This window comes from Astyanax mexicanus, chromosome 17 (assembly GCF_023375975.1).
Source record: "Astyanax mexicanus isolate ESR-SI-001 chromosome 17, AstMex3_surface, whole genome shotgun sequence".
NCBI classification, from domain to species: domain Eukaryota; kingdom Metazoa; phylum Chordata; class Actinopteri; order Characiformes; family Acestrorhamphidae; genus Astyanax; species Astyanax mexicanus.
In genome coordinates, this window is record NC_064424.1 from 6,179,573 (window position 1) to 6,205,765 (window position 26,193).

At 38.9% G+C, this 26,193-nt stretch overlaps 1 protein-coding gene and 1 long non-coding RNA gene across 3 annotated transcripts in view; one reads left to right on the top strand and one right to left on the bottom strand.

The window, feature by feature from the left end:
* The window catches only part of LOC125782453 (uncharacterized), a 110,920-nt gene that overhangs the window by 47,822 nt on the left and 36,905 nt on the right, over nt 1-26,193 (bottom strand). The gene's annotated exons all lie outside the window — the stretch shown is intronic.
* The window catches only part of capn5b (calpain 5b), a 90,379-nt gene that overhangs the window by 6,830 nt on the left and 57,356 nt on the right, over nt 1-26,193 (top strand). For both annotated transcript variants that reach the window (XM_049466560.1, XM_022675979.2), the window contains exon 2: nt 6,173-6,345. In XM_049466560.1, coding sequence (XP_049322517.1) covers nt 6,181-6,345 — 165 coding nt within the window. In that variant the 5' untranslated portion in view covers nt 6,173-6,180. The remainder of the gene's footprint in view (nt 1-6,172; nt 6,346-26,193) is intronic.

Below are 26,193 nucleotides of genomic sequence, written 5' to 3' on the forward strand. Positions count from 1 at the left end.
AGAGAGAGAGACAGAAAGAACGTGAGAGAGAGACAGACAGAGAGCAAGTAAATGCAGAGTGGTCTCACTGATGTCACGAGTCAGTGAGAAGATGAGGCCGGCACCATCTGCCGCGCTGGCTTCCCACTGCACTGCTTTCATTTCCCCAGGTGCCCCAGTCAAGACTGCCATGGAGTCAAAGTCAGCCCGGCACCACTCGCACCAAAACCACAGCTAGCATATGCTAAATAATCCTGTATCAAAAGACGCAGCAGATGCAGAGTTTCATAGAATTAGAAGGAAGGAATTTGATAAAGATTAACGATCTCTTTCATCTTTATCAGCAACATGTTGCCACAGTTCTGTAAAAGCCTGAAAACCATAGGGGTCCAAATGTGGCTGTAGAACTTTTATAGTGTTTACTAGGGTTGCACGATATATCGTTTAAGCATCGCATGCGCAATAATCACATCGCAGGACGTGCAATGTCACTTAAGGCAATTTATTTTCTTGACACAAAAAGTAGATACACAGCGCTGTCTCTGTGTCTGTAAATGACAGTCTGCTGCTGCCTTAGAAGCGTGAGGGTGGGGCAGGAGTAAACATGAGGTAACAGCATGGCCTCCATCCACATGATTGGGCACGTGCTTGTAAACGTGAGCACGTGTTGAAAGCTGTGCACCTCAGTACAGCACAGTTTTGCAGTGCAGATATGTCCAGTTACAGCTGAATTCATGCTTTTAATTCCAGTAAAACAAACGCTCTTATTTACCTCATAAAAAGCCATTTAAATGCCTGATTAAGGGCTGAATATTGTTTAATATCGCAATATGTATTGGAGAAAAAGGACATTTGCAATATATATTTTTCCACCAATATTGTGCAGCCCTAGTGTACGATATGGACAATAATGCAATATGTAATAAGACTGTTATTGATGTGAAACACTGTGGACATCTACATTAAAGCATTAAACAACTATTATTGACCCTTTTTAAAGAATTGATTAATAACTTTCAGACATTGGAATTGTTATATAACAGGGAATGCATTAAATATCTGGCAACCGAAATAATTTGGCCAAAAAGGGCAAAAAAAGCTGAATAAGAAAAAGGCTGAATAATTTATGCCAAACTGTGACTTATGCCATACTGTGCTTTGTTAATGTATTTGCTGTGATAGTAACTCAACAAAAAAATGTTTTCGGTATTCGTCCAAAAGTTTCTATTTCTGTTTCACCTTTATAAAATGTTTATTAGTGTTTAATAAGTGTGTTATATTTAATTTGATTTAATTAATGGTTATTAATCAGCTTTAAAAAAAACATTAATAAACAACACATAATTAGAAAGGGCCACAGTGGCCTGTTATTTGCCAAATTGTGATTCCACGTTCCTTCATACTGTAAAACCTCAAATATTTTCCATTAGTCAGCATTAAACTTGTCATAATAACATTTGTGTAAATCATTTTAACCATCTAACTAAAACTAAACATTTAATTATTTAACCATTAATAATATTGTGATATACGTTAAAATAAAGTAAATAAGTAAATTGATATTCTATACTATTAAGTTCACTATTTGGCAAACAACATCTCATTAGTGGTTGTAGTGGTATTAGTAGAACTGAATACCCATAATTAAAACGTAAGTTAAATATAAGTCAACATATCTGCTCATAGTGCTATTCCAATCACAAATTTTCTCCAACAGTGGTATTTTAGTCACAAGTTACCACAGCAGTGCTATTCTAATCATGAACTTACTTAAACTGTGCTAGTTGAGTAACACTTCATCACAGCAGCTCTATTTTAATCATGAATTTACTCCAACAGTGGAATTTTAGTCACACATTTACTTTAGGAGTGCTACGGTAAGCATATATGTACATCAGCAGTGCTATTTTAGTCACACAATGTAATGAGCTCATCATGCCAATAAAAATGTAATGGTCATTATTGAGGGCAGCAAAAATGAATGAGGTTATGTCTATTTATTGTACAATAAGTCGATAATGTAATTATCGTGACAGTCAGACTATCAGCTACAGAGCTGATTTATGGAGAAATCTGGTGAAACCTTTTTAATTTCTAAATATCTTAATATATATCTACAAATGTCATGTAGCCCTTCTGTCCACGGCGCTGTCTTGCACATGTTCCCAAAATACCTCGTGAGGAAGATTTGAGACTGCAGAATGACATCAGTCAGAAATTTTGTCATTAGTGCAGAAGCAGTGGACGCAGAGCTGAAGTCATAATTAATCAGAGCCGAGGCCTGGGAGTGGAGATGAATAATTCACTGCAGCTCCGGCACTCTCCCACAATGCCCTGAAAGAGCTGTGATTGACAGACGGCCTATGTATTTCACACACCTCATACACACAGTGTGGAGCGCAGGGGAATCAGCTCCACAAAACATCCAGAATTCATTAGACCTGTGTGTGGCACAGACAATCTGAATCTGGGCTTAGTGAGACCTCTGCCATTAAACGCTATAAAAGCTTATTCAGTTTTTATCCTTATCTAGTGTGGACACAAATATAGAATTAATAGATAACTGAATTACCTGACAGGGTTCTGATTGATGAATTGAGGGATTTAAATCTTTGGTTAACATTCTGTATTATAGAAGCAGAATTTTTGAATTTTAGTGCTGTAACTACATTTTTCCCCGAATCACCCTGGATCAGAAATACTCAGAACTCTCTTAAATTAGAAATGAGTTTAAGATCCACATTACTTGCAGAGGATTCTAAAAAATGCTAATTAATTCAAGAATGTCCTTCTTAAAAAGTAAAAGTTTGCAAAGTACTTAGTGTTACAGACGGTTTAGGAAACTGACCTATGAACTGTATGACAACAATATGGTAAATGGCATTAAAAAATAACTACATAATTAAAGCATTGCCTAATTTTTTTGCAGTTTATGAAGGGATTATCAGTGGGAAGAGGACTCAGGCCTACAGTATCATACAGTATCAGCTGACCAGAGTACTATTAGTAACTAATAATTATTTTGGTAGTCAACTCATCTGATTATTATTTTTATTTATTTATTTATTTATGTATTTATTTATTTATGGCACATTAAAGCTAGACTTTTTTATGTTTATGTTTATATCAATCAACCATTATTTTTACTCAAGAATGCAATGAGGGTGACCCTCATTTACAGAGTTGCCGAGCATTAACAGTATAAAAGGGATTGAATTTTTTTTATAAGAAATTAGAAATATTAAGAAATAAAATAGTAAAAAGTAAGAAATAAAATCAACATTTAATATATATGAATAAAATATTTAAGAAACAATAAAGAAAATTCTAAAAGACCATAAAACACACATAAATAAAAAGTAAAGAATTTATAAAATATAAAATATAATAGTAAAATGAATAATAATGAACTAAGAATATAACAATCAAAATATAAAACATTATAATTAAAAAAATAAAAAGTAATAAAAAATAAATAGAAATAATAAGAAATAAATGAGAAAAGAAAAAGATAAACTTTTAAAAAATAAACTCACTCACTAGTTTAAAACAATCACAGGCTTTCTGATGGTGATTAGAATCTAAAAGTTAAAAATTTTAAAATGATTCAATATGAATTTCAGAGTATTGATACAACAAATATCAAACAAAACATATTGCGATACTTCGATATATGTATATTCTCTCCCCCCTGTTGAAGCTGCAGTTGAATAGGGGGAGGTGTACAGTAAGTGAATCTGCCTCCTGGGGCTGGTGGTTCAGTGTGGTGTAGTGAGGGATGATGACTTGCAGCCGTGTGTATGATGTCATGTTCCTGCCTGACCTGCATTAGAGGAGCAGCAGCAGAGCGCATGCGTCACAGGGACAGCACATCATTGCTTTAATAGAGGAGGATGTGTTGAGCAGGTGCTGTTTCCCTGTGCGTGGCCTGCCTGTGCCCCGCTGCCCCTCTGCCCCGCTGCCCGCCGGCGAGAGCGTGTGCCCCTCACACTAACCAGATTACAGGGCCGTCCTGCTTCATCCCGACAGCATATCTCCCTGGCAACTGGAACTGGTTGCTACCCATTTATGTCTATGGAGAAAGTCCCCTCTTGTCTCTTCTTCTCAGAATGTAAAGATCAGATCGATGTGTGCAGGACCCAAATTCAGCCCTGTGAAAAACCTATAGCAGCGCAGGAAACCCAGCACAGCCAGTCTGGCAGGGGGCCAGAGGGAACAAGCCCAGGCTGTACGGGGACAAAATAATTTTAGCTTATGCGTTTACAGTGTAGAAAGCTGTTGTAAATCAGATCCCAGGTTGTAGTTCTGAAGTGATTGGTTGAAATCTTTCAGTTACTAGAATTAATATGTGCTACAGCAAATAGAGATTGTATAAAATTGCTAAAGAATTATTCAGAATTGTGTGTTGTGAACAAACATTAAAGCATGTTATGTATGGGATTTCCCAGGTTACATTGTCCACAGTGGTCTTCTGTGTGTGCTCTCCAGATTCTCTCCCCCGTTTTCAGCTCGGTTTTAAGTCAGAGTGGCGCTGGGGAAATACGCACAGGCATGTTTGGTATCCAGTCTGTATTGATGGCAGGTGTGTGAGCAGGGAGGGGGAATATAATAGGGCTGTGATTGAAATCGAACGCTAGCAGTTTGTCAGCGGAGGGGACAGGCTATGAAGAGGTGATAACTCACCCTCAGGTTAGTTAAATGCCAGAGCAGACACAGAATCCATCATGGCCATTTTTAATCACTAAAAATTTCATAGTGTGAATATGCATCGCCTAATTAAAAGCATGGCACTGCTTCCATATCACAGTTGATATCTTTAATGGTGTTTTACACCTGTAATTTCTCTTGTTTCTCTGGTCTGAATCAGTAACGAGTTCATTACCTTATTATTATATATGTTAATAACTTTTCACCTTGGTTTAATTTCACAGAAGGAAAAACGCATTTGCAACAAAATGTGTCACAGCAAACAACCTGAGCAAATACAGAAAGTAAATACAGAAATAAGGTTCTGTGTTCTGGACTGTCATGCATTTTGATGTGGTTTAGCATAGAGCAGCAGCAGAGATGGATTAGGTAATAGCTGTAGTAATTATTTGGCTAATAAATCAGGTTCAACTGCACCTGAACAGCTGTTAAGTCAAACACGAGGAGTATGTTTAATAGTTGAGTTGTATTGCGTTCTCACCACAAACTAACCGTTCAGAAGTTACTTTCAGACTGGGCCAATTTCTCGCAGGTCTCAGTGCAGTTGTTTTGGTTCAGATCTGAGTGCGATTACTGTTTTTACACCTGTTGAATGGCACTGAATAGTACTGGTGTGAAAACAAGGGCTAGGGCTCCCGATAAGTATTAAAGCAGCACTAGGTAGGATTTCCTTGATTTTTGATCTTTTTAAAGAAGTAAAATTACAGCTCCTCTGAGCTCAAACCAGACTCTGTAAGTTTTCCGAGGCGGCCGCGACCAACGCTCGTGAGAACTGCGACCTGCTTTCCGACCTTTAGTTCTAACAATTCTACAAGGACTACTGGTTCATTCTTTACAAACTAACATACAGACACTCTGGCAGAAGCTGGAAAGAGACCGAATATGTCTGTGAAAGCCAGAAAACGAGAAAGAGAAACAAATCCGCATGAAACATTTATTACACTCTACAACTGTAGGGGGAGCCCACGAGCACAAAATCTCAATCCTACCAAGTGGAGCTTTAAGCCTAGTCTTGGACTACAGAACATTTTCAGTGAAGATTTTCTCTTAAAAGGAAATAAAGTATGTTTTTTAGACCAGACTTTATAGTTATTTGTTTTTAAATGGTATCCACTATTTTTAAATTCAGTAAATAATATTTTGGGTTGGTTTCCCAGACAGGGATGAAACCTAGTCCAAGATTAAATGGGCATTTCAAAAATGCCCTATTGCCCAAAACTAGGCCTAATTCCTGTCTGGAAAAGTGGCCCATCATGTTTTTATGTTGACAACAATATATATGGGGCAGTTTCCCTTTCCCAGACAGGGATTAAGCCTAGTCTTGGACTACACAGCATTTTAAATGGAAATTTATCTGTAAGCACAAATGGGTTATATGTTTTTGAATAATTGAAATAATCTAGCATATGAGGTATGATATTATGAAGGTAAATAGAATTATTATTATTTTTTTTTTCTTTGTATCTCTGCTCTGGTGTGTCTGCAGTGTGAAGGATGTTCTCCTCGGTGAAGGCCTTTGAGGGGCAGCAGTACTCCACCCTGAAGAAGCAGTGTTTGCAGAGTGGGACTCTGTTTGAAGACCCTCTGTTCCCTGCAGTGGACGATTCGCTCTTCTACCAGGGCAACCGCATCGGCCGTGTGCACTGGAAAAGACCCAGAGTGAGTAACTCCCACCGGCTTCTATCAACTAAATGTTATCACATCTATAATATTTCAGACTACACAGAATAACCAGATATTCACAGTTTTTAAGAGGTTTTTTTATATTATATATATATATATATATATATATATATATATATATATATATATATATATATATATATATATATATATATATATATATAATATAAAACACTTAACCTGACAGCACTGAATACATGCCAAAAACTCTACGACCCACATCAAAGAAAACTGTCAAAATGTGATAATGTGATTATTTAGTGAAAATCTTGAAAAATTTATTTTTGTGTTTGCATGAATTTTTGTTATGTAATCCTTGGCATGGAGTCACAATGGTAGCTTGCTCTTACAGCCTACAACACTGTGACCATGAAGCGAACCACCAAATATAACTGACTGACTATTAAAGGGATGGTAGCTCTTGTGGGCAAGACTACACACTGATGGTGAGTGAGGGTTGGTGACACATGCCCATTATGCAAATAAATTAGGTTAGGAGGCGTAAGGAAAGGTGTACTTTTTAAAAGTGTTAAAAAATGACCAGAGTACTTTTATTGTGCATTATTGCTGCCAGACTCCTGGAACGTCTCTTAGCCAAACCACATTGGTGGGTTGGAAATAACTGTGGTATAATTTGCTATATTTGACAGAACCATGAATTGCACTGTTTTCCATGCCATAATTACGTTATCATTTAGTATGTGCCTGAGTGAAATTACTCATAGCTTGTGATCTCTAAATGGTTCAAAAGATACAAAATGAGGATTTTGCAGTCTAGTAAAAGTCCTGACTTTGGGATGCAGTGGCTGGGCCTCAAATGCCCGAAAGTCCATGATCTCTGTTTTAGAAAGAATCTGGTTGTAGTATTCATTGTTTTGGCAGCTTTCTGGCTTCCTACTATAATGTTGAAAGCTGTCAAATTGCATAGAATTAACAGATTAGAATCATGTCCTCTGAGTACCTGCAGCCACACTGATTTAATAGTATTCAAAACATGAGTAAAGCTGTGGAACACAATGATTAAATGAGTTTGTTGGAGCCAGCGCTGCTAAATGTCTTTTCTTCCTGACCGTTTGTCTCCTTGACTTTAGAGCCTGCTGCGTAGGTTAAATCATCTCATGTAGAATACACAGTAGGTGGGCTGTGAGCAATTTATTCTCCTCTCATGGTGTCGAATATTTCAGCATGATGCACAAGGACAGGACTGCTGAAGGATGCTGAAAAGATGTGAAAATAATAAACAAATCAGTAGTAGTAGTATTAGGGATCTGGTAAAGGGCTGCACTATATGAAAAGTTACAGCACTGTAATCAGGTTTCTGGGAACTGACATTACTGAAAATATTCCTTGTAATTAGGTAAAAAAAACACTGTAACTCAACAATATGACTGGTACTAGGGATGTACCATCTCGTATCGTACGCAATAATATCGCGTAATATTGAGTATCGTGAACGATATTATACCCTGGAATATCGTGCCATATCACCCACACGTTTTTTACTGTTTTTATCAAAAGAAAAAAAATAACACTGTTCTCATTTCCCATTATATCTCTACTAGAGACAGATTATATCTGTCCAGTATCATTTATTTTACTTTCATTCTAGATATAGTGCGGAGATATTTGGAGTGCATTATTAGTATCGTGACATTAGTATCAACAACATACCAGAGTGAGCAGCCAATGAAGTCATATACAGGATATCCACAACAGGGCAAAATGAGCAAGGCAAAAGTAATACAAAAATATAATACAAAAAAATACAAAAATAGGTTGATACCGGAACAGCAAACAAAACAACAAAGGGCTTGGCAAAAGAGTTGACAAGGTAGCAAAAAGGGTGGGAAACAAAAGGTCAAACAAGCTATGAAAATAGATTCAATCCCGCCGAGAATTGAGTGAAAGCAGGGGCTATTTATACTAGTCAGTCCAGGTGTGAGCAATCTCAGTAGGACAGTGAGCTGGAACGCCAATGTATCACGTGATAAGGTTGAATGCAGGTGCATCTTGGGAAATAGAGTCTTTTTTTAAGAGAACTAGAGTCAGTAACAGGCAGACAGACTTTTTAAGTTACATTAAATTCAAGTTACTGGGCGACAAGTCTTAGGGGGTGCCCATGTTTTAATCAAAATATCAAAATTTGATGCCATGTATTGATTGATTGATTGATTTATCGCAAAAGAAAGCGATACAATATTTTTATATAATATTAGAAACAATATATACTGTGCAGCGCAACTGTGAAACATTTTGTGTGGCTTATTGTATGTTTTATTATTTTTTTGTATTTTGGTTGCTGCAGTCTGTTAGCTCTCAGTGTTATTGAATGACGCTGTGCGTGGCTCAGACAGACACGAGCTCAGCCAGCTTAGATACTGATCATAAAAAGCCCCCAGCCCAAAATCAATGCAGTAGAATGCCCTGTTTGCTGCATAAGCATAGCTGTTCAATGACATCACGTCATTCGTTTCTTATTGGAATAACATGTTTCCGTTTCAGGCGCTGTATGTTGGTCAGGGCTGTTATGTCATCGATTCTCTTGAGAAATAAGGAGCCGCGGGCACGGCGGCGAGTTTACGGGATTGTAGGGCAGCGTAGTAGAAACGTTTACAGGCACATTTATAGTCCTGCATTTATAAAAAAAGAAAAAAGAAAGAAAAAAGAGGGATGGACATGTAAAACATTCTCTCCAGCTTACAACGCCTGGAGGGTGGGCTGACTGTCAGGCCTGTCCGAGTCAATCATCCCTCACTCTCCACTCTCCAGCTCTTCTACCCTGGAGCTCTGCCCACCCCTGAAATCTCTCTCTTACACACACACACAGTTACTCGCGTGTGGGCTCCCAACACACTGTTCAGGTCCAGAGCCCCCAAACTGCTCCTGCTGCAGCCCCCTTATTATTTATCACTGCTAAAATGGAGCTAAACAGCATGGCTGATATTCTGCCTACTCTGCAGTACTTAGACCCAACTAGGCCAGGTCCAAATCCTTCATCAGCAGAACCACAGAGGAACAAGAGGATTCACTTATAAAATAAACTATGATCAGGATTAGTTAACTGTATTTCATAAAGTGTTTAACACCTTAACAGGAAAAGCGTTTACTGAACACTTTACTGAAAAGCGTAATTGTAATTGTAATAGAAAATAGGGGTGGGCGATATGGCTCTAAAATAATATCACGATATTTTAGGGTATTTTTGCGATAACGATATACTTGGCGATATAGGACACCTAAAATAATTAATTCATTTCAGGAATATAGAATAAGAGTATAACAGAATAATCATAATGTGGCAAAATAAATAATATAGCATAAAATAATATAATGCAGCAAAAAATATTGCAGAATATTTAGTGCATGCATATAAACTGCAAACTAAAACAATTATACAATAAATACACCTAAAGCTTCACAGTAAATAATAGACTACTTTTAATACAGAACAGCCCTATTATCACAATATGGATTTTTAATATCATGATATTTCTGTGTCACGATATATTTTATACAATATAATATTGCCCACCCCTAATAGAAAATATAAAAAAAAATTGTTAAATCTGTTAATGTCAAAATTATAAAAAATAATAAATAAAATTCATTATATAATAAATTGGCTCTTTCCTGAACTTCATTTTAAAATCAATATTTTCCTGAATACAGTTAATGGTCTACAAACCTTCAGTTTCATTATGTTTGTCTAGTTTTTATGTCTGTTTTCTAACCTGCTGACCTTCTAACCTACTGTTACTGATCTGGAATTATTAAGTGGAGTAAAGAGAAAACAGGCAGCTTCTCCAAGTGTCCTGTAGGAGATTTTCAGAGTGTAAATAAGTTATTTTACTGCAAAAAAGGAAGAAAAAGGGGTTTTGTATCACCTACACCTGTAGCCCGTATACAGGACAAGGCATGTTAATAGGTTAAATGCCCCTTAATTAATAGGGGTTGGATAAAATATCGATATTGCGATATATCAAATATTTTTCCCTTCGATACATTATTAATATATGGGATCAAATATTAGAAATAGTGATATTTCTATTGAAAGATAGAAGCTCGAAACATTCTAACTCCCCATGATTTGATTTACTGAAGTTACTGCTTCATTACTCCACTTGGTGCCGCTATAATCAAATGAATAGGGTTAGTAACCTTTAGAATATAGAATTAGATAGAATATTGGTTGTTAAATTTTGTGAAACTGACACCAATAAATCCATAATTCCTGGTATTTGCTTATTTAGTAGCATTTTATCCTCCTCAGTATCACAAATGCTGTTATTTTCTTGCGCTATATCATTTTGATTCAAGCATCCCTAGTTCAAATCCCGAGTCTTGTCGCTTTGGCATCAGCAGCTGGAGTCAGAGAGAGCACAATTGGCTATCCTCGCCCTGGGTGTGTAGGTGGTCCTTTACTCAGTATGAAAGCTGACGGTTGACTGAAACTGTGTCAGTTCTTAAAGCAGAGAGAGGCTGAGTTGTGAAATGGGGATGGTTGAGGCTGAACGAGTGATCGTGGCCTTTACTCAGTAAATGATAGCTCTGGGTTTATGATGATGATGGGCTGGTTTATGAGCAGTAGATCTGGGATGATGAGCTCCCTGCATTTCATATACTCATGCCCTTTCAGGTCCAGTCCATTTCATATTCCTCCTTCTTAATAATCTCCCTCTCATCTGTCTCATCGTGCCTTTTTCTCTCTCTCTCTCTCTCTCTCTCTCTCTCTCTTTCTCTGTCTTTCTCTCCCTTTCCTTTATTCAGTTCCTTATTCAGTTTTCTCTCTTTTTTCTAGTTTTGTACCCCTTTCCACTCATTTTTTCCACTTTTCTCTATTAGAAGGGAAACAGAAAATTAACAGAATAACTCTTATAGTCTCCCTAATTCTCTTTTTCCCTTCTATTGTTCTTTCTGTACTTCTTTCTCTTTAGCCATTTTAGTTTTTTTCAAATTTTCTTCATCCATTTTTGTCCTTCTATTCTCTCTCCTCCAATCTATTTCTCTCAATTTCTGTTTTTTTCCGTCTTTCACACTTTGCTTTATCTTTCTCCCCCTTCGTATCTTTGTTCTTCACATCCCTCACTATTTTATTTTTGCTTAAGTTCTGTTCTGTCTTCCTTCTTCTTTCACTCTTTGATTTCCCTTTCTGTGAATCTCTCTTTGTGTTCTATATCTCTCTCTCTCTCTCTCTCTTTTGCACAATTTCTGTTCTTCTTTCTCTCTGACTCTCTCTTTCTCTATTTGTTTTTTATTTATATACAGCTCTGAAAAAAAATAAGAGACCACAAAAAATGATGAGTTTCTTTAATTCAAAACCTCTGGAATATAATCAAGAGGAAGATGGATGATCACAAGGCATCAAACCAAGCAGAACTGCTTTTGCACCAGGAGTAAAGGCATAATGTTATCCAAAAGCAGTGTGTAAGACTGGTGGAGGGAAACATGCCAAGATGCATGAGAACTGTGATTAAAAACCAGGGTTATTCCACAAAATATAGATTTTTGGACTCTTAAAACTTATGAACTTATGAACTTGTTGAAAAAGCTCTGCATCGTCTTTGAATGATGATTTTCTGCAAATAAAGGCTCTAAATTACAATATTTTAATTAAAAATTTGTTTTTAATTAAAAATGTTGTCCATAGTGTATAGAATAAAACAACAATGTTCATTTTACGCATGTTCAAAGTTTCTTTACCTTTTTCAGAGCTGCACCTTTCTCTATCTCTATCTATATCGTTTTTTATATTCTATAATATTTCTTCATACATGTATGGACAACATTATTTGGATGGCTGCTCATTAATTTCTTTTCCTGCTTTTGTTGGAGTTTGTTTCTCTACTGTCCTCTACTGTCTGACTTTCTATTAAATTCTAAAAAACACATCTCTCTTTATCTCTGGTGCTGAATTAATAAACACACTGTGATGTTGTTTCTTTGCTCTAAGCTTTAAAATGAATTGAATCTGCGGCTCATCCTCATTCAGCACCTGAAATAAAGACTATATAAAGTCCACAAATCAGGCTCAGCACTGTTAGAACCTCTCGCCAAACTCATTTCACCCATCTTGTTTATCACTGTCAATCTCCCTTCATCCTCCTCCTCCTCCTCCTCCTTCTTCTCTGGTTAGTGTTTTACCTGTAGTCTGGGTTCCTGTGGTTCCCGCACGCTGCCGGTTTCCTCAGCGCGGCTACTCGTTCTCGTCTGTTCTGTCTTAGCTGAAGATGAAAGACGCTGAGAGCGAATGACATGAGGGCCATTTCTCCTGCAGCTCTGTGACCCCGCGGCTCTGCTGCTGGCCCAGGCCTCTGAAGTCAGCTCTAAATGGCTCTTTGATTGGCCTGGCAGTATGGCTTGATTCTCAGAAATGGCCTAGCAACAGCCTCAGAGAGCCTTCAGTTCATCAGCTAATAGAGATCAGAGAAGCCTGTGGAGCAGAGTGGGTTTGTATGAAAGTGTGTGTGTGTGTATGTGTGTGTGTTTGTGTATGTGTGTGTGTGTGTTCTTGGGTGTGTGAAGACTTTTAGGGTGTACTCACACTAGGCAATCCGAACCGTGCCCGGGCACGGTTACCTCCCAAAGCACGGTTCGTTTGGCTAGTGTGATCGCTCCGAACCGCTGAACCGTGCCCGGGCCCGCTTGGAGAGGTGGGCCCGAGCACGGTTCACTTGGACCCGGGCACGGATCAAGATGACGTCAGTGATGCGACGCTACTGTAAACGGAGGACGTGTTATACACAATTCTGCATATAATATTTTTGAAAAGGGTTCTAAAGAGCACCATAATGGTTAGTGTTACCCATAATAAATTAGGACTACTATCTACAAGTCCTAAACAACAAACACATTTTATTATTACTTGAGTTTTATGTTTCGCTCCTTTGGTCACTATTTATGTATATAGCAAGTACGTCTCTTACCTTACTGATGAACGTGAATTGTAGTCCGCGAGTAAAGCTGCAAATTTCTCCCTGGACGTCTGCTGCTTGTGTAAAAACCTTCTTACACGTGCAGCACGATTAGCAGTAAATCGCTGTGTTGCACAATCAATGAATCTCTGGTTCAGTTGCGAATTTCACGCCCAAAACGACTCCAGAGAAACAAAAACAACAGTACAATCCTGAACTCCATTGTTTTGCGCGCGCATACTGTTCTTCAAAACAAAAGTCACCTGTTGATGACGAAAGCGTGCTCGGGCACGGATCGTTTAGTGCAGTGTGAGTGCAGGCCTGCGGGGGAGTGGGGAGGGGGCCGAAGAGCGTGTTTTCTGGACTTTTTAAACACATAGACTTTCCAACCAGGGGAAACAACACTTTGGACCAGGTCTTTACTACACACAGAGGAGCCTACCGAGCCTCCCCCCTCCCCCACCTGGGAGCCTCTGATCACCTCACCATTATGCTAATGCCAGCTTACAGACCACTGGTTAAAGTCACCAAACCAGTTCTGAAGCAGGTACGAGTGTGGCCAGAGGGTTCCTCAGAGGCACTTCAGGACTGTTTCAGCACAACAGACTGGAACATGTTTAGAGAGGCTGCCACCCACAACAACTCCACGGACATTCAGGAGTACACAGAAACTGTCTCTGCCTACATCACCAAGTGCATTGATGATGTAACCGACCTCAAGACCATCACTGTTCGGGCTAATCAGAAGCCATGGCTGACAGGAGAGGTCCACAAGCTCCTGAAGGCTAGAAATGCAGCCTTCACAGCTGGAGACCAGGCAGGCCTGAGGACAGCCAGGGCCAACCTGTCCCGCGGCATCAGGAAAGCTAAGAGGCAGTACTCCAAGAAGATATCCCAACGCTTCAGCGACAGCAGAGACACACGGAACCTGTGGCAAGGGATTCAGTCTATCACAGGCTACAAACCCCATCCACAGACCTGCAACAGCGACACATCTCTGCTGAACGACCTGAATGGATTCTTCGCAAGGTTCGAGCCACTCAACAACACACCCGCCCAGAAATCCATCCCTCCTCCTGGTGACCAGGTGCTAACGCTCTCCCAAGACAGTGTGAGGAGAGCATTCAGCAGGATCAATGCTCGAAAATCTCCTGGACCTGACAACATTCCTGGTCGTGTGCTGAAGGACTGTGCCTGGGAACTCGCAGAGGTTTATACGGACATCTACAACACCTCTCTGAGTCAGGCGGTGGTTCCCACATGCTTCAAAGCCACCACCATCATCCCTGTCCCTAAGAAGGCATCGCCATCCTGTCTCAACGACTATCGTCCGGTTGCACTCACCCCCATCCTCATGAAGTGCTTCGAACGACTAGTCATGCACCATATCAAGTCTTCACTCCCCTCCTCCCTGGACCCCTACCAGTTTGCATATCGGTCAAATCGCTCGACCGATGATGCCATCTCCACTGTTCTCCACTCAGCCCTCACACACCTGGACAAGAAAGACACCTACGTCAGAATGCTGTTTGTTGACTTCAGTTCAGCATTCAACACAATCATCCCCCAACAGCTCATACACAAACTGGACAGTCTGGGGCTGAGCACTTCCCTGTGCAACTGGCTGTTGGACTTCCTGACTGGTAGACCACAGGCAGTGCGGGTTGGCAGCAACACATCCAGCATCACCACACTGAACACAGGGGCTCCCCAAGGATGTGTACTGAGCCCCCTCCTGTTCACTCTGCTGACCCACGACTGCACACCAGAACACACCTCCAACCTCTTCGTCAAGTTTGCGGATGACACGACGGTGGTGGGTCTCATCAGCAACAACGATGAGTCACACTACAGGAGCGAGGTGAGCCGCCTGGCCTCCTGGTGCAAACACAACAATCTCTCTCTGAACACAGAGAAGACTAAGGAGATTGTTGTGGACTTCAGGAGAACTCACACACTGCACACTCCTCTGTCTATCAACGGAACTGCTGTGGAGAGGGTGAGCAGCACCAAGTTCCTGGGTGTGCACGTCACAGAGGACCTCTCCTGGAGCACCAACTCAGCATCACTGGCCAGGAAGGCAAACCAGCGTCTCTACTTTCTCCGCAAGCTGAGAAGAGCTGGAACCCCCACCCCCATCATGACCACTTTCTACAGAGGGGCCATCGAGAGCATCCTGACCAGCTGTTTCACCGTGTGGTACGGGGCCTGCACAGCATCCTGCCGCAGGACCCTCCAGCGCATCGTGAGAGCAGCTGAGAAGATCGTTGGCACCTCTCTCCCCTCCCTTCAGGACCTGTACAGCTCCCGCCTCACGCGGAAAGCCCTCCGTCTGGCAGGAGATCCCTCCCACCCACTACACAGCTTCTTCAGCCTGCTGCCATCAGGGAGAAGACTGCGGAGTCTCGGGTCTAGGACCAGCAGACTGCGAGACAGCCCCATCCATCAGGCTGTGAGGATGCTGAACTCTCTTCCCGCACTACCCCCCATCCCAATCCTGCCCACAGCACACACACTCTCATCATCCTGACCCCACATCCTCCCACCAACACAGTACTGAAACTCTGCACTAGAACACACAAAGTACTGTAACTTTTGTAAAAGGACCTGCACTACACACCCAATACCTGCACTACTGTTACGCTGCACTGTCATACACACTTTAATTCCCCAAGAACTGGGAACTTTAAGAACTTTACCAGCCTTAAGCTAGATACAACATTGCACTACTGTTATACGGGTTCTATTTATATTGTCACTTGATCTTAATCACCATTAATATTGCACTATTATCTTCTGTCTCACAAATGTCTATTGTGTTTTTGTTGTATTGTACATATAGTGTCTCCCACTCATTTAGATTTAGATTATATATTTATTTCTTTTTATTTCTATTTATATATCTATTTCACCCCCACCACTACTGCACCTTGTTCTGTCTCATGTATGTCTGTGTCCCTGCTGCTGTATTGTACACATAGTGTCTCCCCTTTTTCTTTATTTTTCTTTATTATCCATTATCTGTACTTGCTGTAAAATTGGGAAGGAGAGTAACGTAATTTCAATTCTATGTATGTCCTGTACATATGCAGCATTGACAATAAAACTACTTGAACTTGAACTTGAACTTGAACCGTGCTCCGGCACGATTCAACCGGGCCTAGTGTGAGTACACCCTTAGAGTCGTGCAGAACTGTGTAGGGCATTGTGTAAGTTAAGTCTAATATTAACTTTTCTTCTGGTTTAATCAATTAAAATGCCTTGACCCGTATAATACGAGCTACAGGTGTGGGTGGTACAACATCCTTCTTTTCTGCAGTAAAATAACTTTCTGAAAATTTGGAGAAGCTGCCTGTTTTCTCTCTACTCCACTTAATAATTCCAGATCAGTAACAGTAATCAACCCAAATTCTGCAGGTTTGGAAACAGGTGTAAAAACTAGATAAACATGAAAGAAAGAAACTGCTGCACCATCTTTTCTATTCCACCTTAAGTCCTGCAGCAGTCCTGTATTGTTATATTTTATCCTATCTATCTATCTATATAATCAGTGTTTGCAATCATCTGCTGATTTAGATTTTTTTTTTTCTGTTCCACCTTAAATAGTGAAGGAGTTAAATTGCATGTGTGTTTAATTTTAAGCAAGCAAAGGAAGGAGATTAGTAATGCAAAATCAGGTGCGACTGTCAAATAGTGTCTGGCGTTACGTAAATGTCAAAAAGTCGGGGGCGCAAAAATACCTGGTGAAAAAATTAACCAGCGTGTTTTAACATGTTGTGTGTGTAAATTAACTTCTTGTGAGTGCAAATGTGATTTTTCTCCTCCTGGGTGTTTATTTTCCTCTCGAATTCACAGTTCTCCTCGCGCGCTGTGAGAATTACCTGCGGCTTTTGTTTTTACTTGAGCGAGGCTTTTGCGATCGAGTTTTGAAAGAGGTGGTTTTGACAGTTTAGAGGCGGGGTCAGGGTCGCCTCCTTCAGCGAATGCTATTGCCTGATATCTCCAGGGTTTGTGATAGACCGCCTATTAACAACAGCCGGAGGAGGGCAGAGAAAGAGGGAAGGCAAGAGAGTTAGCTAGCTGGCTATGCTAAAATCCAAACAACCAGCCCTCTGGGACTTTCTGCCCAGGTTTAGAGCCGGCTCTCTAGTTCAGATCAGTGCGTTGGGCAGGGGCGGGGCAAATTACAGCGGAAATAGTAGTCAAACTTGTTGCCTTAATTAACTTGCGTTAAAAAATAGTAACGCATTACTGATTCGTTGTCAGCACTAGAAAATATATTATTTTTTTCAATATTGTATAGTTAACATTTGTATGAATCACTTTAAAAGACATTAATGTACGTATGTATATAAATATATATTTATAGTACCTCCTGTTTCAACATTGTTCAAATGAGAAAGAAATGAACATCTATCTACATATGTTTGAAAAGACAGTGGTTTCCATGGCGTGTCCTACATTTTTTATTTCATATGGGACATATTAAATGATTATTTCATGTTACATATATACTGCATTTTTAAACAGCTTTAGCTACATGGCTCTCTGACCTTCTGCTGAAATAGTGATAACCATTACACACCCACCCACCCACCCACACACACACACACACACACACACACGTACGCACACTTATATATGAGTCTTTGAAACGGTCCAGCCCCAGGGGAAGGTTGCCCCTTGAATGCCAGTTTAGACTGTGATTAAAAATGTGTGTTCACAGAGGTGGCTTTTCTGCTGAGCTAGTACACTCCTGACCTTGAGCCAGAACACCCCCCCCCCCCCCACACACACACACACTCACTCACACTTATCGTTTATACTCGTTTATATACATATATATATATATATATATATATATATATATATATATATATATATATATATATATATATATATATATAATTATATTGTATAGTCAGTTTCTGACTCAGTTTCTCTGATTTTGCTATTTATAGGTATATGTTTAAGTAAAATGAACATTGTTGTTTTATTCTATAAACTACAAAAAAATATTTCTTCCAAATTCCAAATAAAAATATTGTCATTTAGAGCATTTATTTGCAGACAATGAGAAATGGCTGAAATAACAAAAAGATGCAGAGCTTTCAGACCTCAAATAATGCAAATAAAACAAGTTCATATTTATAAAGTTTTAAGTGTTCAGAAATCAGTATTTGGTGGAATATCCCTGGTTTTTAATCACAGTTTTCATGCATTTTGGCATCATGTTCTCCTCCACCAGTCTTACACACTGCTTTTGGAGAACTTTATTCCTTTACTCCTGGTGCAAAAATTCAAGCAGTTCAGTTTGGTTTGAGGTTTTCAATTTGGTAAAATCAAAGAAACTCATCATTTTTAAGTGTCTCTTATTTTTTTTCTAGAGCTGTATGTATGCACTCTTGCACAATCCATCTGTCTTATTTACCTTCATATATCTACTCTCAGCAGCAGCTAATTCACATATAAAGCTCAGTTCAGATCTAGAGCCAATTAATAATGCATGCATTAAGAGTAACGTTCGCCATTCTCTTCTTTTAATCTAGCGGAACCGCAGCGCGAGAGAGAGCGCGAGAGCGATGCTGCTAATGGCTGTGTCGTCTTACAGGGTGTGTCGTCATATTGGGAGTGGTGGTGGGCTGCATTTAATGGTGTAGCTCTGGAGAGCTTATTGCATTGCTATCGCTCTGTCTCTCTCTCTCTCTCTCGCACAGTCTCTATAACTCTCTCGCTCTCTTTCTCATTCATTCTCATTCTCTCTTCAAACGGTATCTGAAATACAAGTGCGCTATCGATCGCTAATTCAATGTGAAAGCACTTCAAGCGCTTCTGATTTGTTTTTATTGCATGTGGCTGACTTGGCAATCAGATATGAGAAGGTTCCAAGTATTGGAGGAGTTCATCTCAGTTAAAGGCTGTAATAATACACTTCAATTCTTCAGCTCTGAGGTCAAGATTAGATTTTCTATATTGTGATTCTGCAGAATTCTTATTATATATGTTACGAAGATAGCATCTCAAATATACATTTTTGCCATGTCGTTCAGCCTTACTCATCAGGCAGAAGAACATATATATCATGATTAGAGCTGCAACAATTCGTTGATACAGTGCAAAAAAGCAAAAGTAATCATACCCCTTGAATTTTAATACTTCTATGGCACATCAGTCACTTTTATAACCAATGTCCATGCACTTTGCTCTGTCAGTCATTTATTGGCTGTTAGCAACATCTACTGCACTGCTCCATTTACAGATAGTTCTTTACCTTGAATAGAAAGATTTTTATAACCTATTTTTTCTATTCTTCTGTGTTTAATTTTTGTTGAATATATTTGTCATTGTATTGTGTAGGGGTGTGACGAGATCTCGTGGCACGAGATCTCGCAAGATTAAAACGTGACAATATTTCTCGCCAAGCTTTAACCTGTCTCGCGGGGAAAAAGATATTTAGTGTGGACTTTTTAAGCGGGATCTGGCAACACAGCAGGAGTGCATTTGGCGCCCCCTTAAGTGCAGCGCCCCAATGCATCGCATAGGCTGCATACCCTCTTTTTAATTGTATGTCTGGCTGCATTTTGGCTCCAGTGGAAACAATTAATGGTAACACAAACCATATATAAATACTGTAAATAAATCCCACACATTACTGTTTCATAGGCAGGTGTACTAATCCCTTAGCTCTGTACTGTATTAATAAAATATTTCTGTCTCTGTTTGCACTTCAAGCATAGTCTTAATATGACTGGTTATGGTTATGCATAGTTAAATTTAGGAGAAAAAAACGCAAACAATAGTCTTAATATGACTGGTTGTGGTTTGCACTTATTGTTTGCACTATATAAGTTTTATTTTTATTTTTTATTCTTATTTCTATTTCTTATAAAATCAATGTGAGAGAAACCAGAAACCAGAGAAACTCATCTCGTTCTCGTGAACCCAGTATCGTGTCTCGTCTCGTGATATTAGTGTCTCGTCACACCCCTAGTATTGTGTTGTTGCTGCTGGATGCCTAAATTTCCTTCGGGATCAATAAAGTATCTATCTGTCTGTCTGTCTGTCTGTCTGTCTATCTATCTGCCTATCTATCTATTTTGTAACTGCAATGCACTACACAAAGTGCTGGGGACAGAAACACAATGGAGGAGGTTTCAGGGCTGCTCACTCATTCCGTTCACACTCAGCTTGGTCACCAGAAGTGTCCAAACCCAACATATTAGATATTTATCAGAACATTTCACATTAAACACTCTTTTAGGCATTTAAATCACATTTTTTTAATCACAGTTTTCATGCATCTTGGCATGTTTTCCTCCACCAGTCTTACAGACTGCTTTTGAACAACTTTATGCCTTTACTCCTCGTGCACAAATTCAAGTAGTTCAGATTTGATGGCTTGTGATCATCCATCTTACTCTTGATTATATTCCAAAGGTTTTCAATTTGGTAAAATCAAAGAAACTTAAACACTCTTTTAGGCATTTAAATCACATTTTTTAAATCACAGTTTTCATGCATCTTGGCATGTTTTCCTCCACCAGTCTTACACACTGCTTTTGAACAACTTTATGCCTTTACTCCTCGTGCACAAATTCAAGTAGTTCAGATTTGATGGCTTGTGATCATCCATCTTACTCTTGATTATATTCCAAAGGTTTTCAATTTGGTAAAATCAAAGAAACTCATTATCTTTAAATGGTCTCTTTTTTTTTCCAGAGCTGTATGTTGTAGAAATGGAAATAGTAAGAGTATTAGTTTGGTTTAGAGTATTTTGGTGGCGCTGGAGAGATGGCCGCTGAGTGAACTGACTTACCTGTAAAGACTTGATTATTAGGCCTTGGGATGAACTCGACAGGTGTTTCTGAAGCACTTGTCGTTTTGTCGTCTGTTGCTTGCAGCTAGCTCTGAATCACTGTCTTAAAGATTTATTCATATTCTTGTCCCCCATGAACATTGAGTCAACATCCCTGCACACACACACACACACACACACACACACACACACACACACACAGGTAAACGTCATGTCCTGAAAGGAGTGAGGTAGTGAGGAAATCACTCCTGCATTGTGAACATGTGGCTGTGTGTTTGTGAGAGGGGGAAAAGTGAAATGTGGAGGTCAGAGAGCTTCAGTGTCGTGTTGTATGATTTTTTTTTGTGAACGATAGTAAATAATAGAATGTGTTTGTGTGTGTGTCTCTGTGTGTGTGTGTGTGTGTGTGTGTGTCCTGGATCTGTGTACATCTGTATGTTTGAGACATCACCAGTCTTCGTCTTCCCGCTCTGTGGGAGTGAGATAGAAAATACATCCTGTCTGTGAGATCAGTTGTTGGTATGAGATCTGCAATTCACAGCCAATACTAAACCACCTGCTGAGCTCTGAGATACAGTTTGTGTACAGGAGCCAATGAGAAATGTGGGTGGGAAATATGGCTGTAAAATAATATCACAATATTTCAATTTTTTTTTTTTAGATCAAATGTTTTTTGTTTGTACAAAATGATTGAAACTTTTTTAAACTATATAAAACATTTATTTTGTTGCAGTACTGTATTTGTGAAATTAACAAAGTGTTTTTCAGCATTATAGCATTATCACTAAAATATGATGAAATACAGTTATATTATTTTAGCAATACTACCTTCTCCCTACCTCTAAATTATATGAATTAGTTAAGAATAATAAATAAATATTATAGTTATTATAATAATAATTATAAAAAATATCCATCCATCCATCCATCGAAATTTCATGGTATTTTCGCGATAACGATACTCTTGGCGATATGACAAAACACTTTTTAAAAAACTATTTCAAAAATACACTATACACTGCAAGAAAAAAATATATTATTACATACAATATAATACTGCACACCCTTAAGTGAGATATTAAAAAATAAAAAAAATATATCAGATTTGTAACAGAAGTCAATGATCCAGAATGTCAAGATACTAATAATAAATTCACTCCAAATATCTTCATATATCCAGGATTCAAGTAAAATAAATGATACTGGACAGATATATTCTGTCTCTAGTTGATACATAATGGGAAATGGGGTGGGTGATATGGCACGATATTGTAGGGTATAATTTTTTAGTTTTATTGTTCTATCTATCTATCTATCTATCTAATAATTATTTTAGAATATTATTGTAAAACAAAACAGTATGACAGCCCTAGTTGTAAGCCTGATTTACAGTATGTGTAAAACTCTTAACTACAGCAACTTGGATAAAATGTCAGTCATGTTCCTGCATCCGCCATGCAGTGTTTAATATTGCCATCTTAATAGAACATCACATCTAGCCTGTTATGATATATGCTACCGTACTGTGAATTCAGTCTAGTGTGACAGCAGTGGCATATGTCGAAGTCTTAGAAGACGTGCCAGTACAGATGGCACCTACAGATCAGGACTGGAATATGTGCCAGAGTGATGTGGTACCTACTGTGGTATCTGCCAAATTGGCACCTCTAATCAATGGTGGCTTGCATAGAAAGAGGGTCAGACCTTTTGAGCCCGACACCAACATTTAGTAATAATGTTTGCGTCAATTCTCTACGATACTTCACAGCATCTGTGCTGTACCAAGACAAAAGCGGGACTTGCAACTGAAGACGAGCCACTGCCATAAGATCCCTATTATATATTCTGTAGGCAAGCAGCTTAATTTAGGGTGTGTCAATGTGGCTTTGCTATCGTAACGACAGGAAAAGTACACCTTGAAACGCTAAAGACATGTATTAATTCTTTTAATTAATCATGCAATAAACCAATCAGTATGTCACTTGTCATTCCCTTTAAGAGCCAGGTGTGCACTTTGGTCGATTTGTGCTATTTTAACGGCATAGCTACCTCAGCAGAGGAAAGTGACCTGCACTTTCAAACTGTGAAGGTGCGTGAGGAGCTCAATTACAGGATCAGCAATGTTATTTTATCTTGTATTCTGTTTATTGTTAGTGTAAAAGTTGGGCCTGTGAATTGTTGCATGTCCATGAGTGTTTCTGTGATGTTGCCAGGATAGCAATAAATGTCTGACTGTTGACTGTTGTCAGGGTTTTTATCAGTCAGTGACGTACCTGTGTTTTTCGTTGCTAAGCAATATGCAATATGCCAGAAATCGAGCTGAACACACCTTATTTCCAGACCACCACGCCCATCAGTATAGGTATATATATTTACAAGAACCATTGCTATTTAACCCTTTCAGACCTAAATTATGTTACAGTGATGGAAAAAATATATAAGGATACTGCTTTCTTTAAGTTTCTAATATGCCTGTTTAACATTTTCATTTCAGAATTGATATTAACATTTTTTTATTTTACAAACCATCCCTAAACAGTAAAAGATTATAAACATTATAAAAAGTGTTCTAAATCACATTTAATTAGTAAAAGTTATCTTTTACTGTAAAGAAAATAGTCCATTGTAATTAGGGGTGTCACGATTTCGATATTTCATCGAAATCGATCGAAATGATGTCATGGTCTCGAGAATCGAAGTCAAAAAGAGGATCGACTATCCCTCCCGCAGATGGTGCAGCACACTGTAGCTCAAAGAGCAGCTCTTTCTCCAGAGAATGTGGACATTCTCATCTTCTTAAAGGAAAACTATAAAAATATAAAAATAACAGTTGTTTTGTCTAGCCTCAAATATGTTAATAGTTTTGGAACCTTAATGAGCATCTCCTATTTCAGATAAAGTTAATAATTAGGGCCCGAGCACCGAAGGCGCAGGCGAAGCCTGCACCGGAGGTGCAAAGCCCTATTGTTTTTGGTCCGTTTATTATTATTAGGGCCCGAGCACCGAAGGCGCAGGCGAAGCCTGCACCGGAGGTGCAAAGCCCTATTGTTTTTGGTCCGTTTATTATTATTATTATTATTATTATTATTCTGCCTCTTTGCGTCCATTTTTGAGGCATTTCCGATACTCGAAAACTCACGCATTTTGGCACAGGCCTCAAGCTCGGCGAAAATTTTAAAGTTCCATAGAGGCTGGACTTAGGCGTGGTTCAGGAGCTCTATAGCGCCCCCAAACGTAGGCAGTGGCTGGGATGAAGTTTGTCCAATGTACACCAACTTTGGTACGCTCATTGACCTCCTCATAAAGAACAAGGATCAATTTGATTTATTTGACTCCGCCCAACAGGAAGTCGGCCATTTTGACAGGAAGTTGCAAAATAAAAAGTTTCCCGCTGGGTTTCGGAGGGGTTAAGATGTTTGAAAACTCCTAAAATTTTACAGAGCTATTTAGCTTAGGCCAAACTTTGACCTCCAGTTGGAATTTCGTAAATTCGTGTTTCATCAGCTCTCTAGCGCCACCTATTTTATATCACATTTACAAAAAGCTCTCAGCCTCTTGATAATTGGCAGATTCAATAAGTCTTTGAAATGATTTAGGAATATTTTGTCGTTTTTCTCATGTGTAGCTAGATGACTCTACAGCGCCCCCTATTTTATTTAGGCCATTCAATTAGCTGTAGCTGTCTCAAAATTTCTCCAATATTCTAGATTTTTGGCAACAACATAGAGAGTATCATCCCGCACATATTACCCATTGGCTGGTATTAGCTCCGCCCAACAGGAAGTCGGCCATTTTGAAATTTGTGGAATTTTAACACATTTTTCACGAACTCATTCAAACTCCTCCTAGAGTCTTTGTCAGATTATCTCTAAATTGGGCGTGGGTAGGCTCCAGACATACGTGGTGATAAATTGCGAAGGAATAGTCGATAGCTGAAACGATGACGTAATGGCAGGCAATTAATTTAATGGAGAAGCAACACTAAACAAAAGTGAAACCATGACACGGTCATAACACAGATGATTGAAAATTCATGAAACTTGGCAAAAACACAAGAGACATCATAAGACACGTTTTTAGCATTGGTAAGACTGACTCCGCCCAACAGGAAGTCGGCCATTTTGAAAAAAGTGTGTTTTACACACATTTTTTGCATACTTTGTCGAACTCCTCCTAGGGAATTTGTTGAATACTCTTGATATTTGTCTGTAATAAACTGCTAACATACTTGATTGTAAATTGCGAAGGAATAGTCGATATCTTAAACGAGGACGAAATGGCGGACAGTTGAATTGCTTGAGATGCCCCGTTAAAACAGGAAGTGAATACATTCTGGTGTTAGTAGGTGTTTGAGGAGGTTAAAAAGGTTGAAAACTCTCGAAAATTTACAGGCCTGCTTGATTTAAGCAGTAGTTTGATCTGAAATTAAAATTTCATATATACGTATTTCATTGGCTCTATAGCGCCACCTAGGTTTCAATGCATATTTGACATTACGGGAATGCTCAAAACCTCTTGAATATTGACAGATTGCATAAGACCTAAAAACACTTTACAAATATTTTGACAATTTTTTCATGTATAGCTAGCGGACTCTACAGCACCCCCTAATTTGTTCATTTAATAAATTAGCTGTGGATGTGTCAAAATTTGTCTAATCTTCTCCAATTTTGGTAGGAGTGTAGATAGTATGACCCTGCACATATTTGCAATTGGCTTGTATTAGCTACGCCCAACAGGAAGTCGGCCATATTGGAATTTGTAATATTTTTACACATTTTTCACAAACTCATTTAAACTGCTCCTAAAGTCTTTGTCAGATTACCTCTTATTTCGCTGTAAATGAACAACAGACATATTTGATGATAACTGCCAAAGGATTAGTTGATCGGTAAAACGGTGACCCAATGGCGAGCAATTGATTGACTAGAGACGCAACACTAAACCAAAGTGAAACCATGACACGGTCAGAAAACAGATTTTTGAAAATTCATGAAACTTGGCAAAAACACAAAAGACATCATTACACACATTTTCAGCATTGGTAGGACTGACTCCGCCCAACAGGAAGTCGGCCATTTTGAAATATCTGCATTT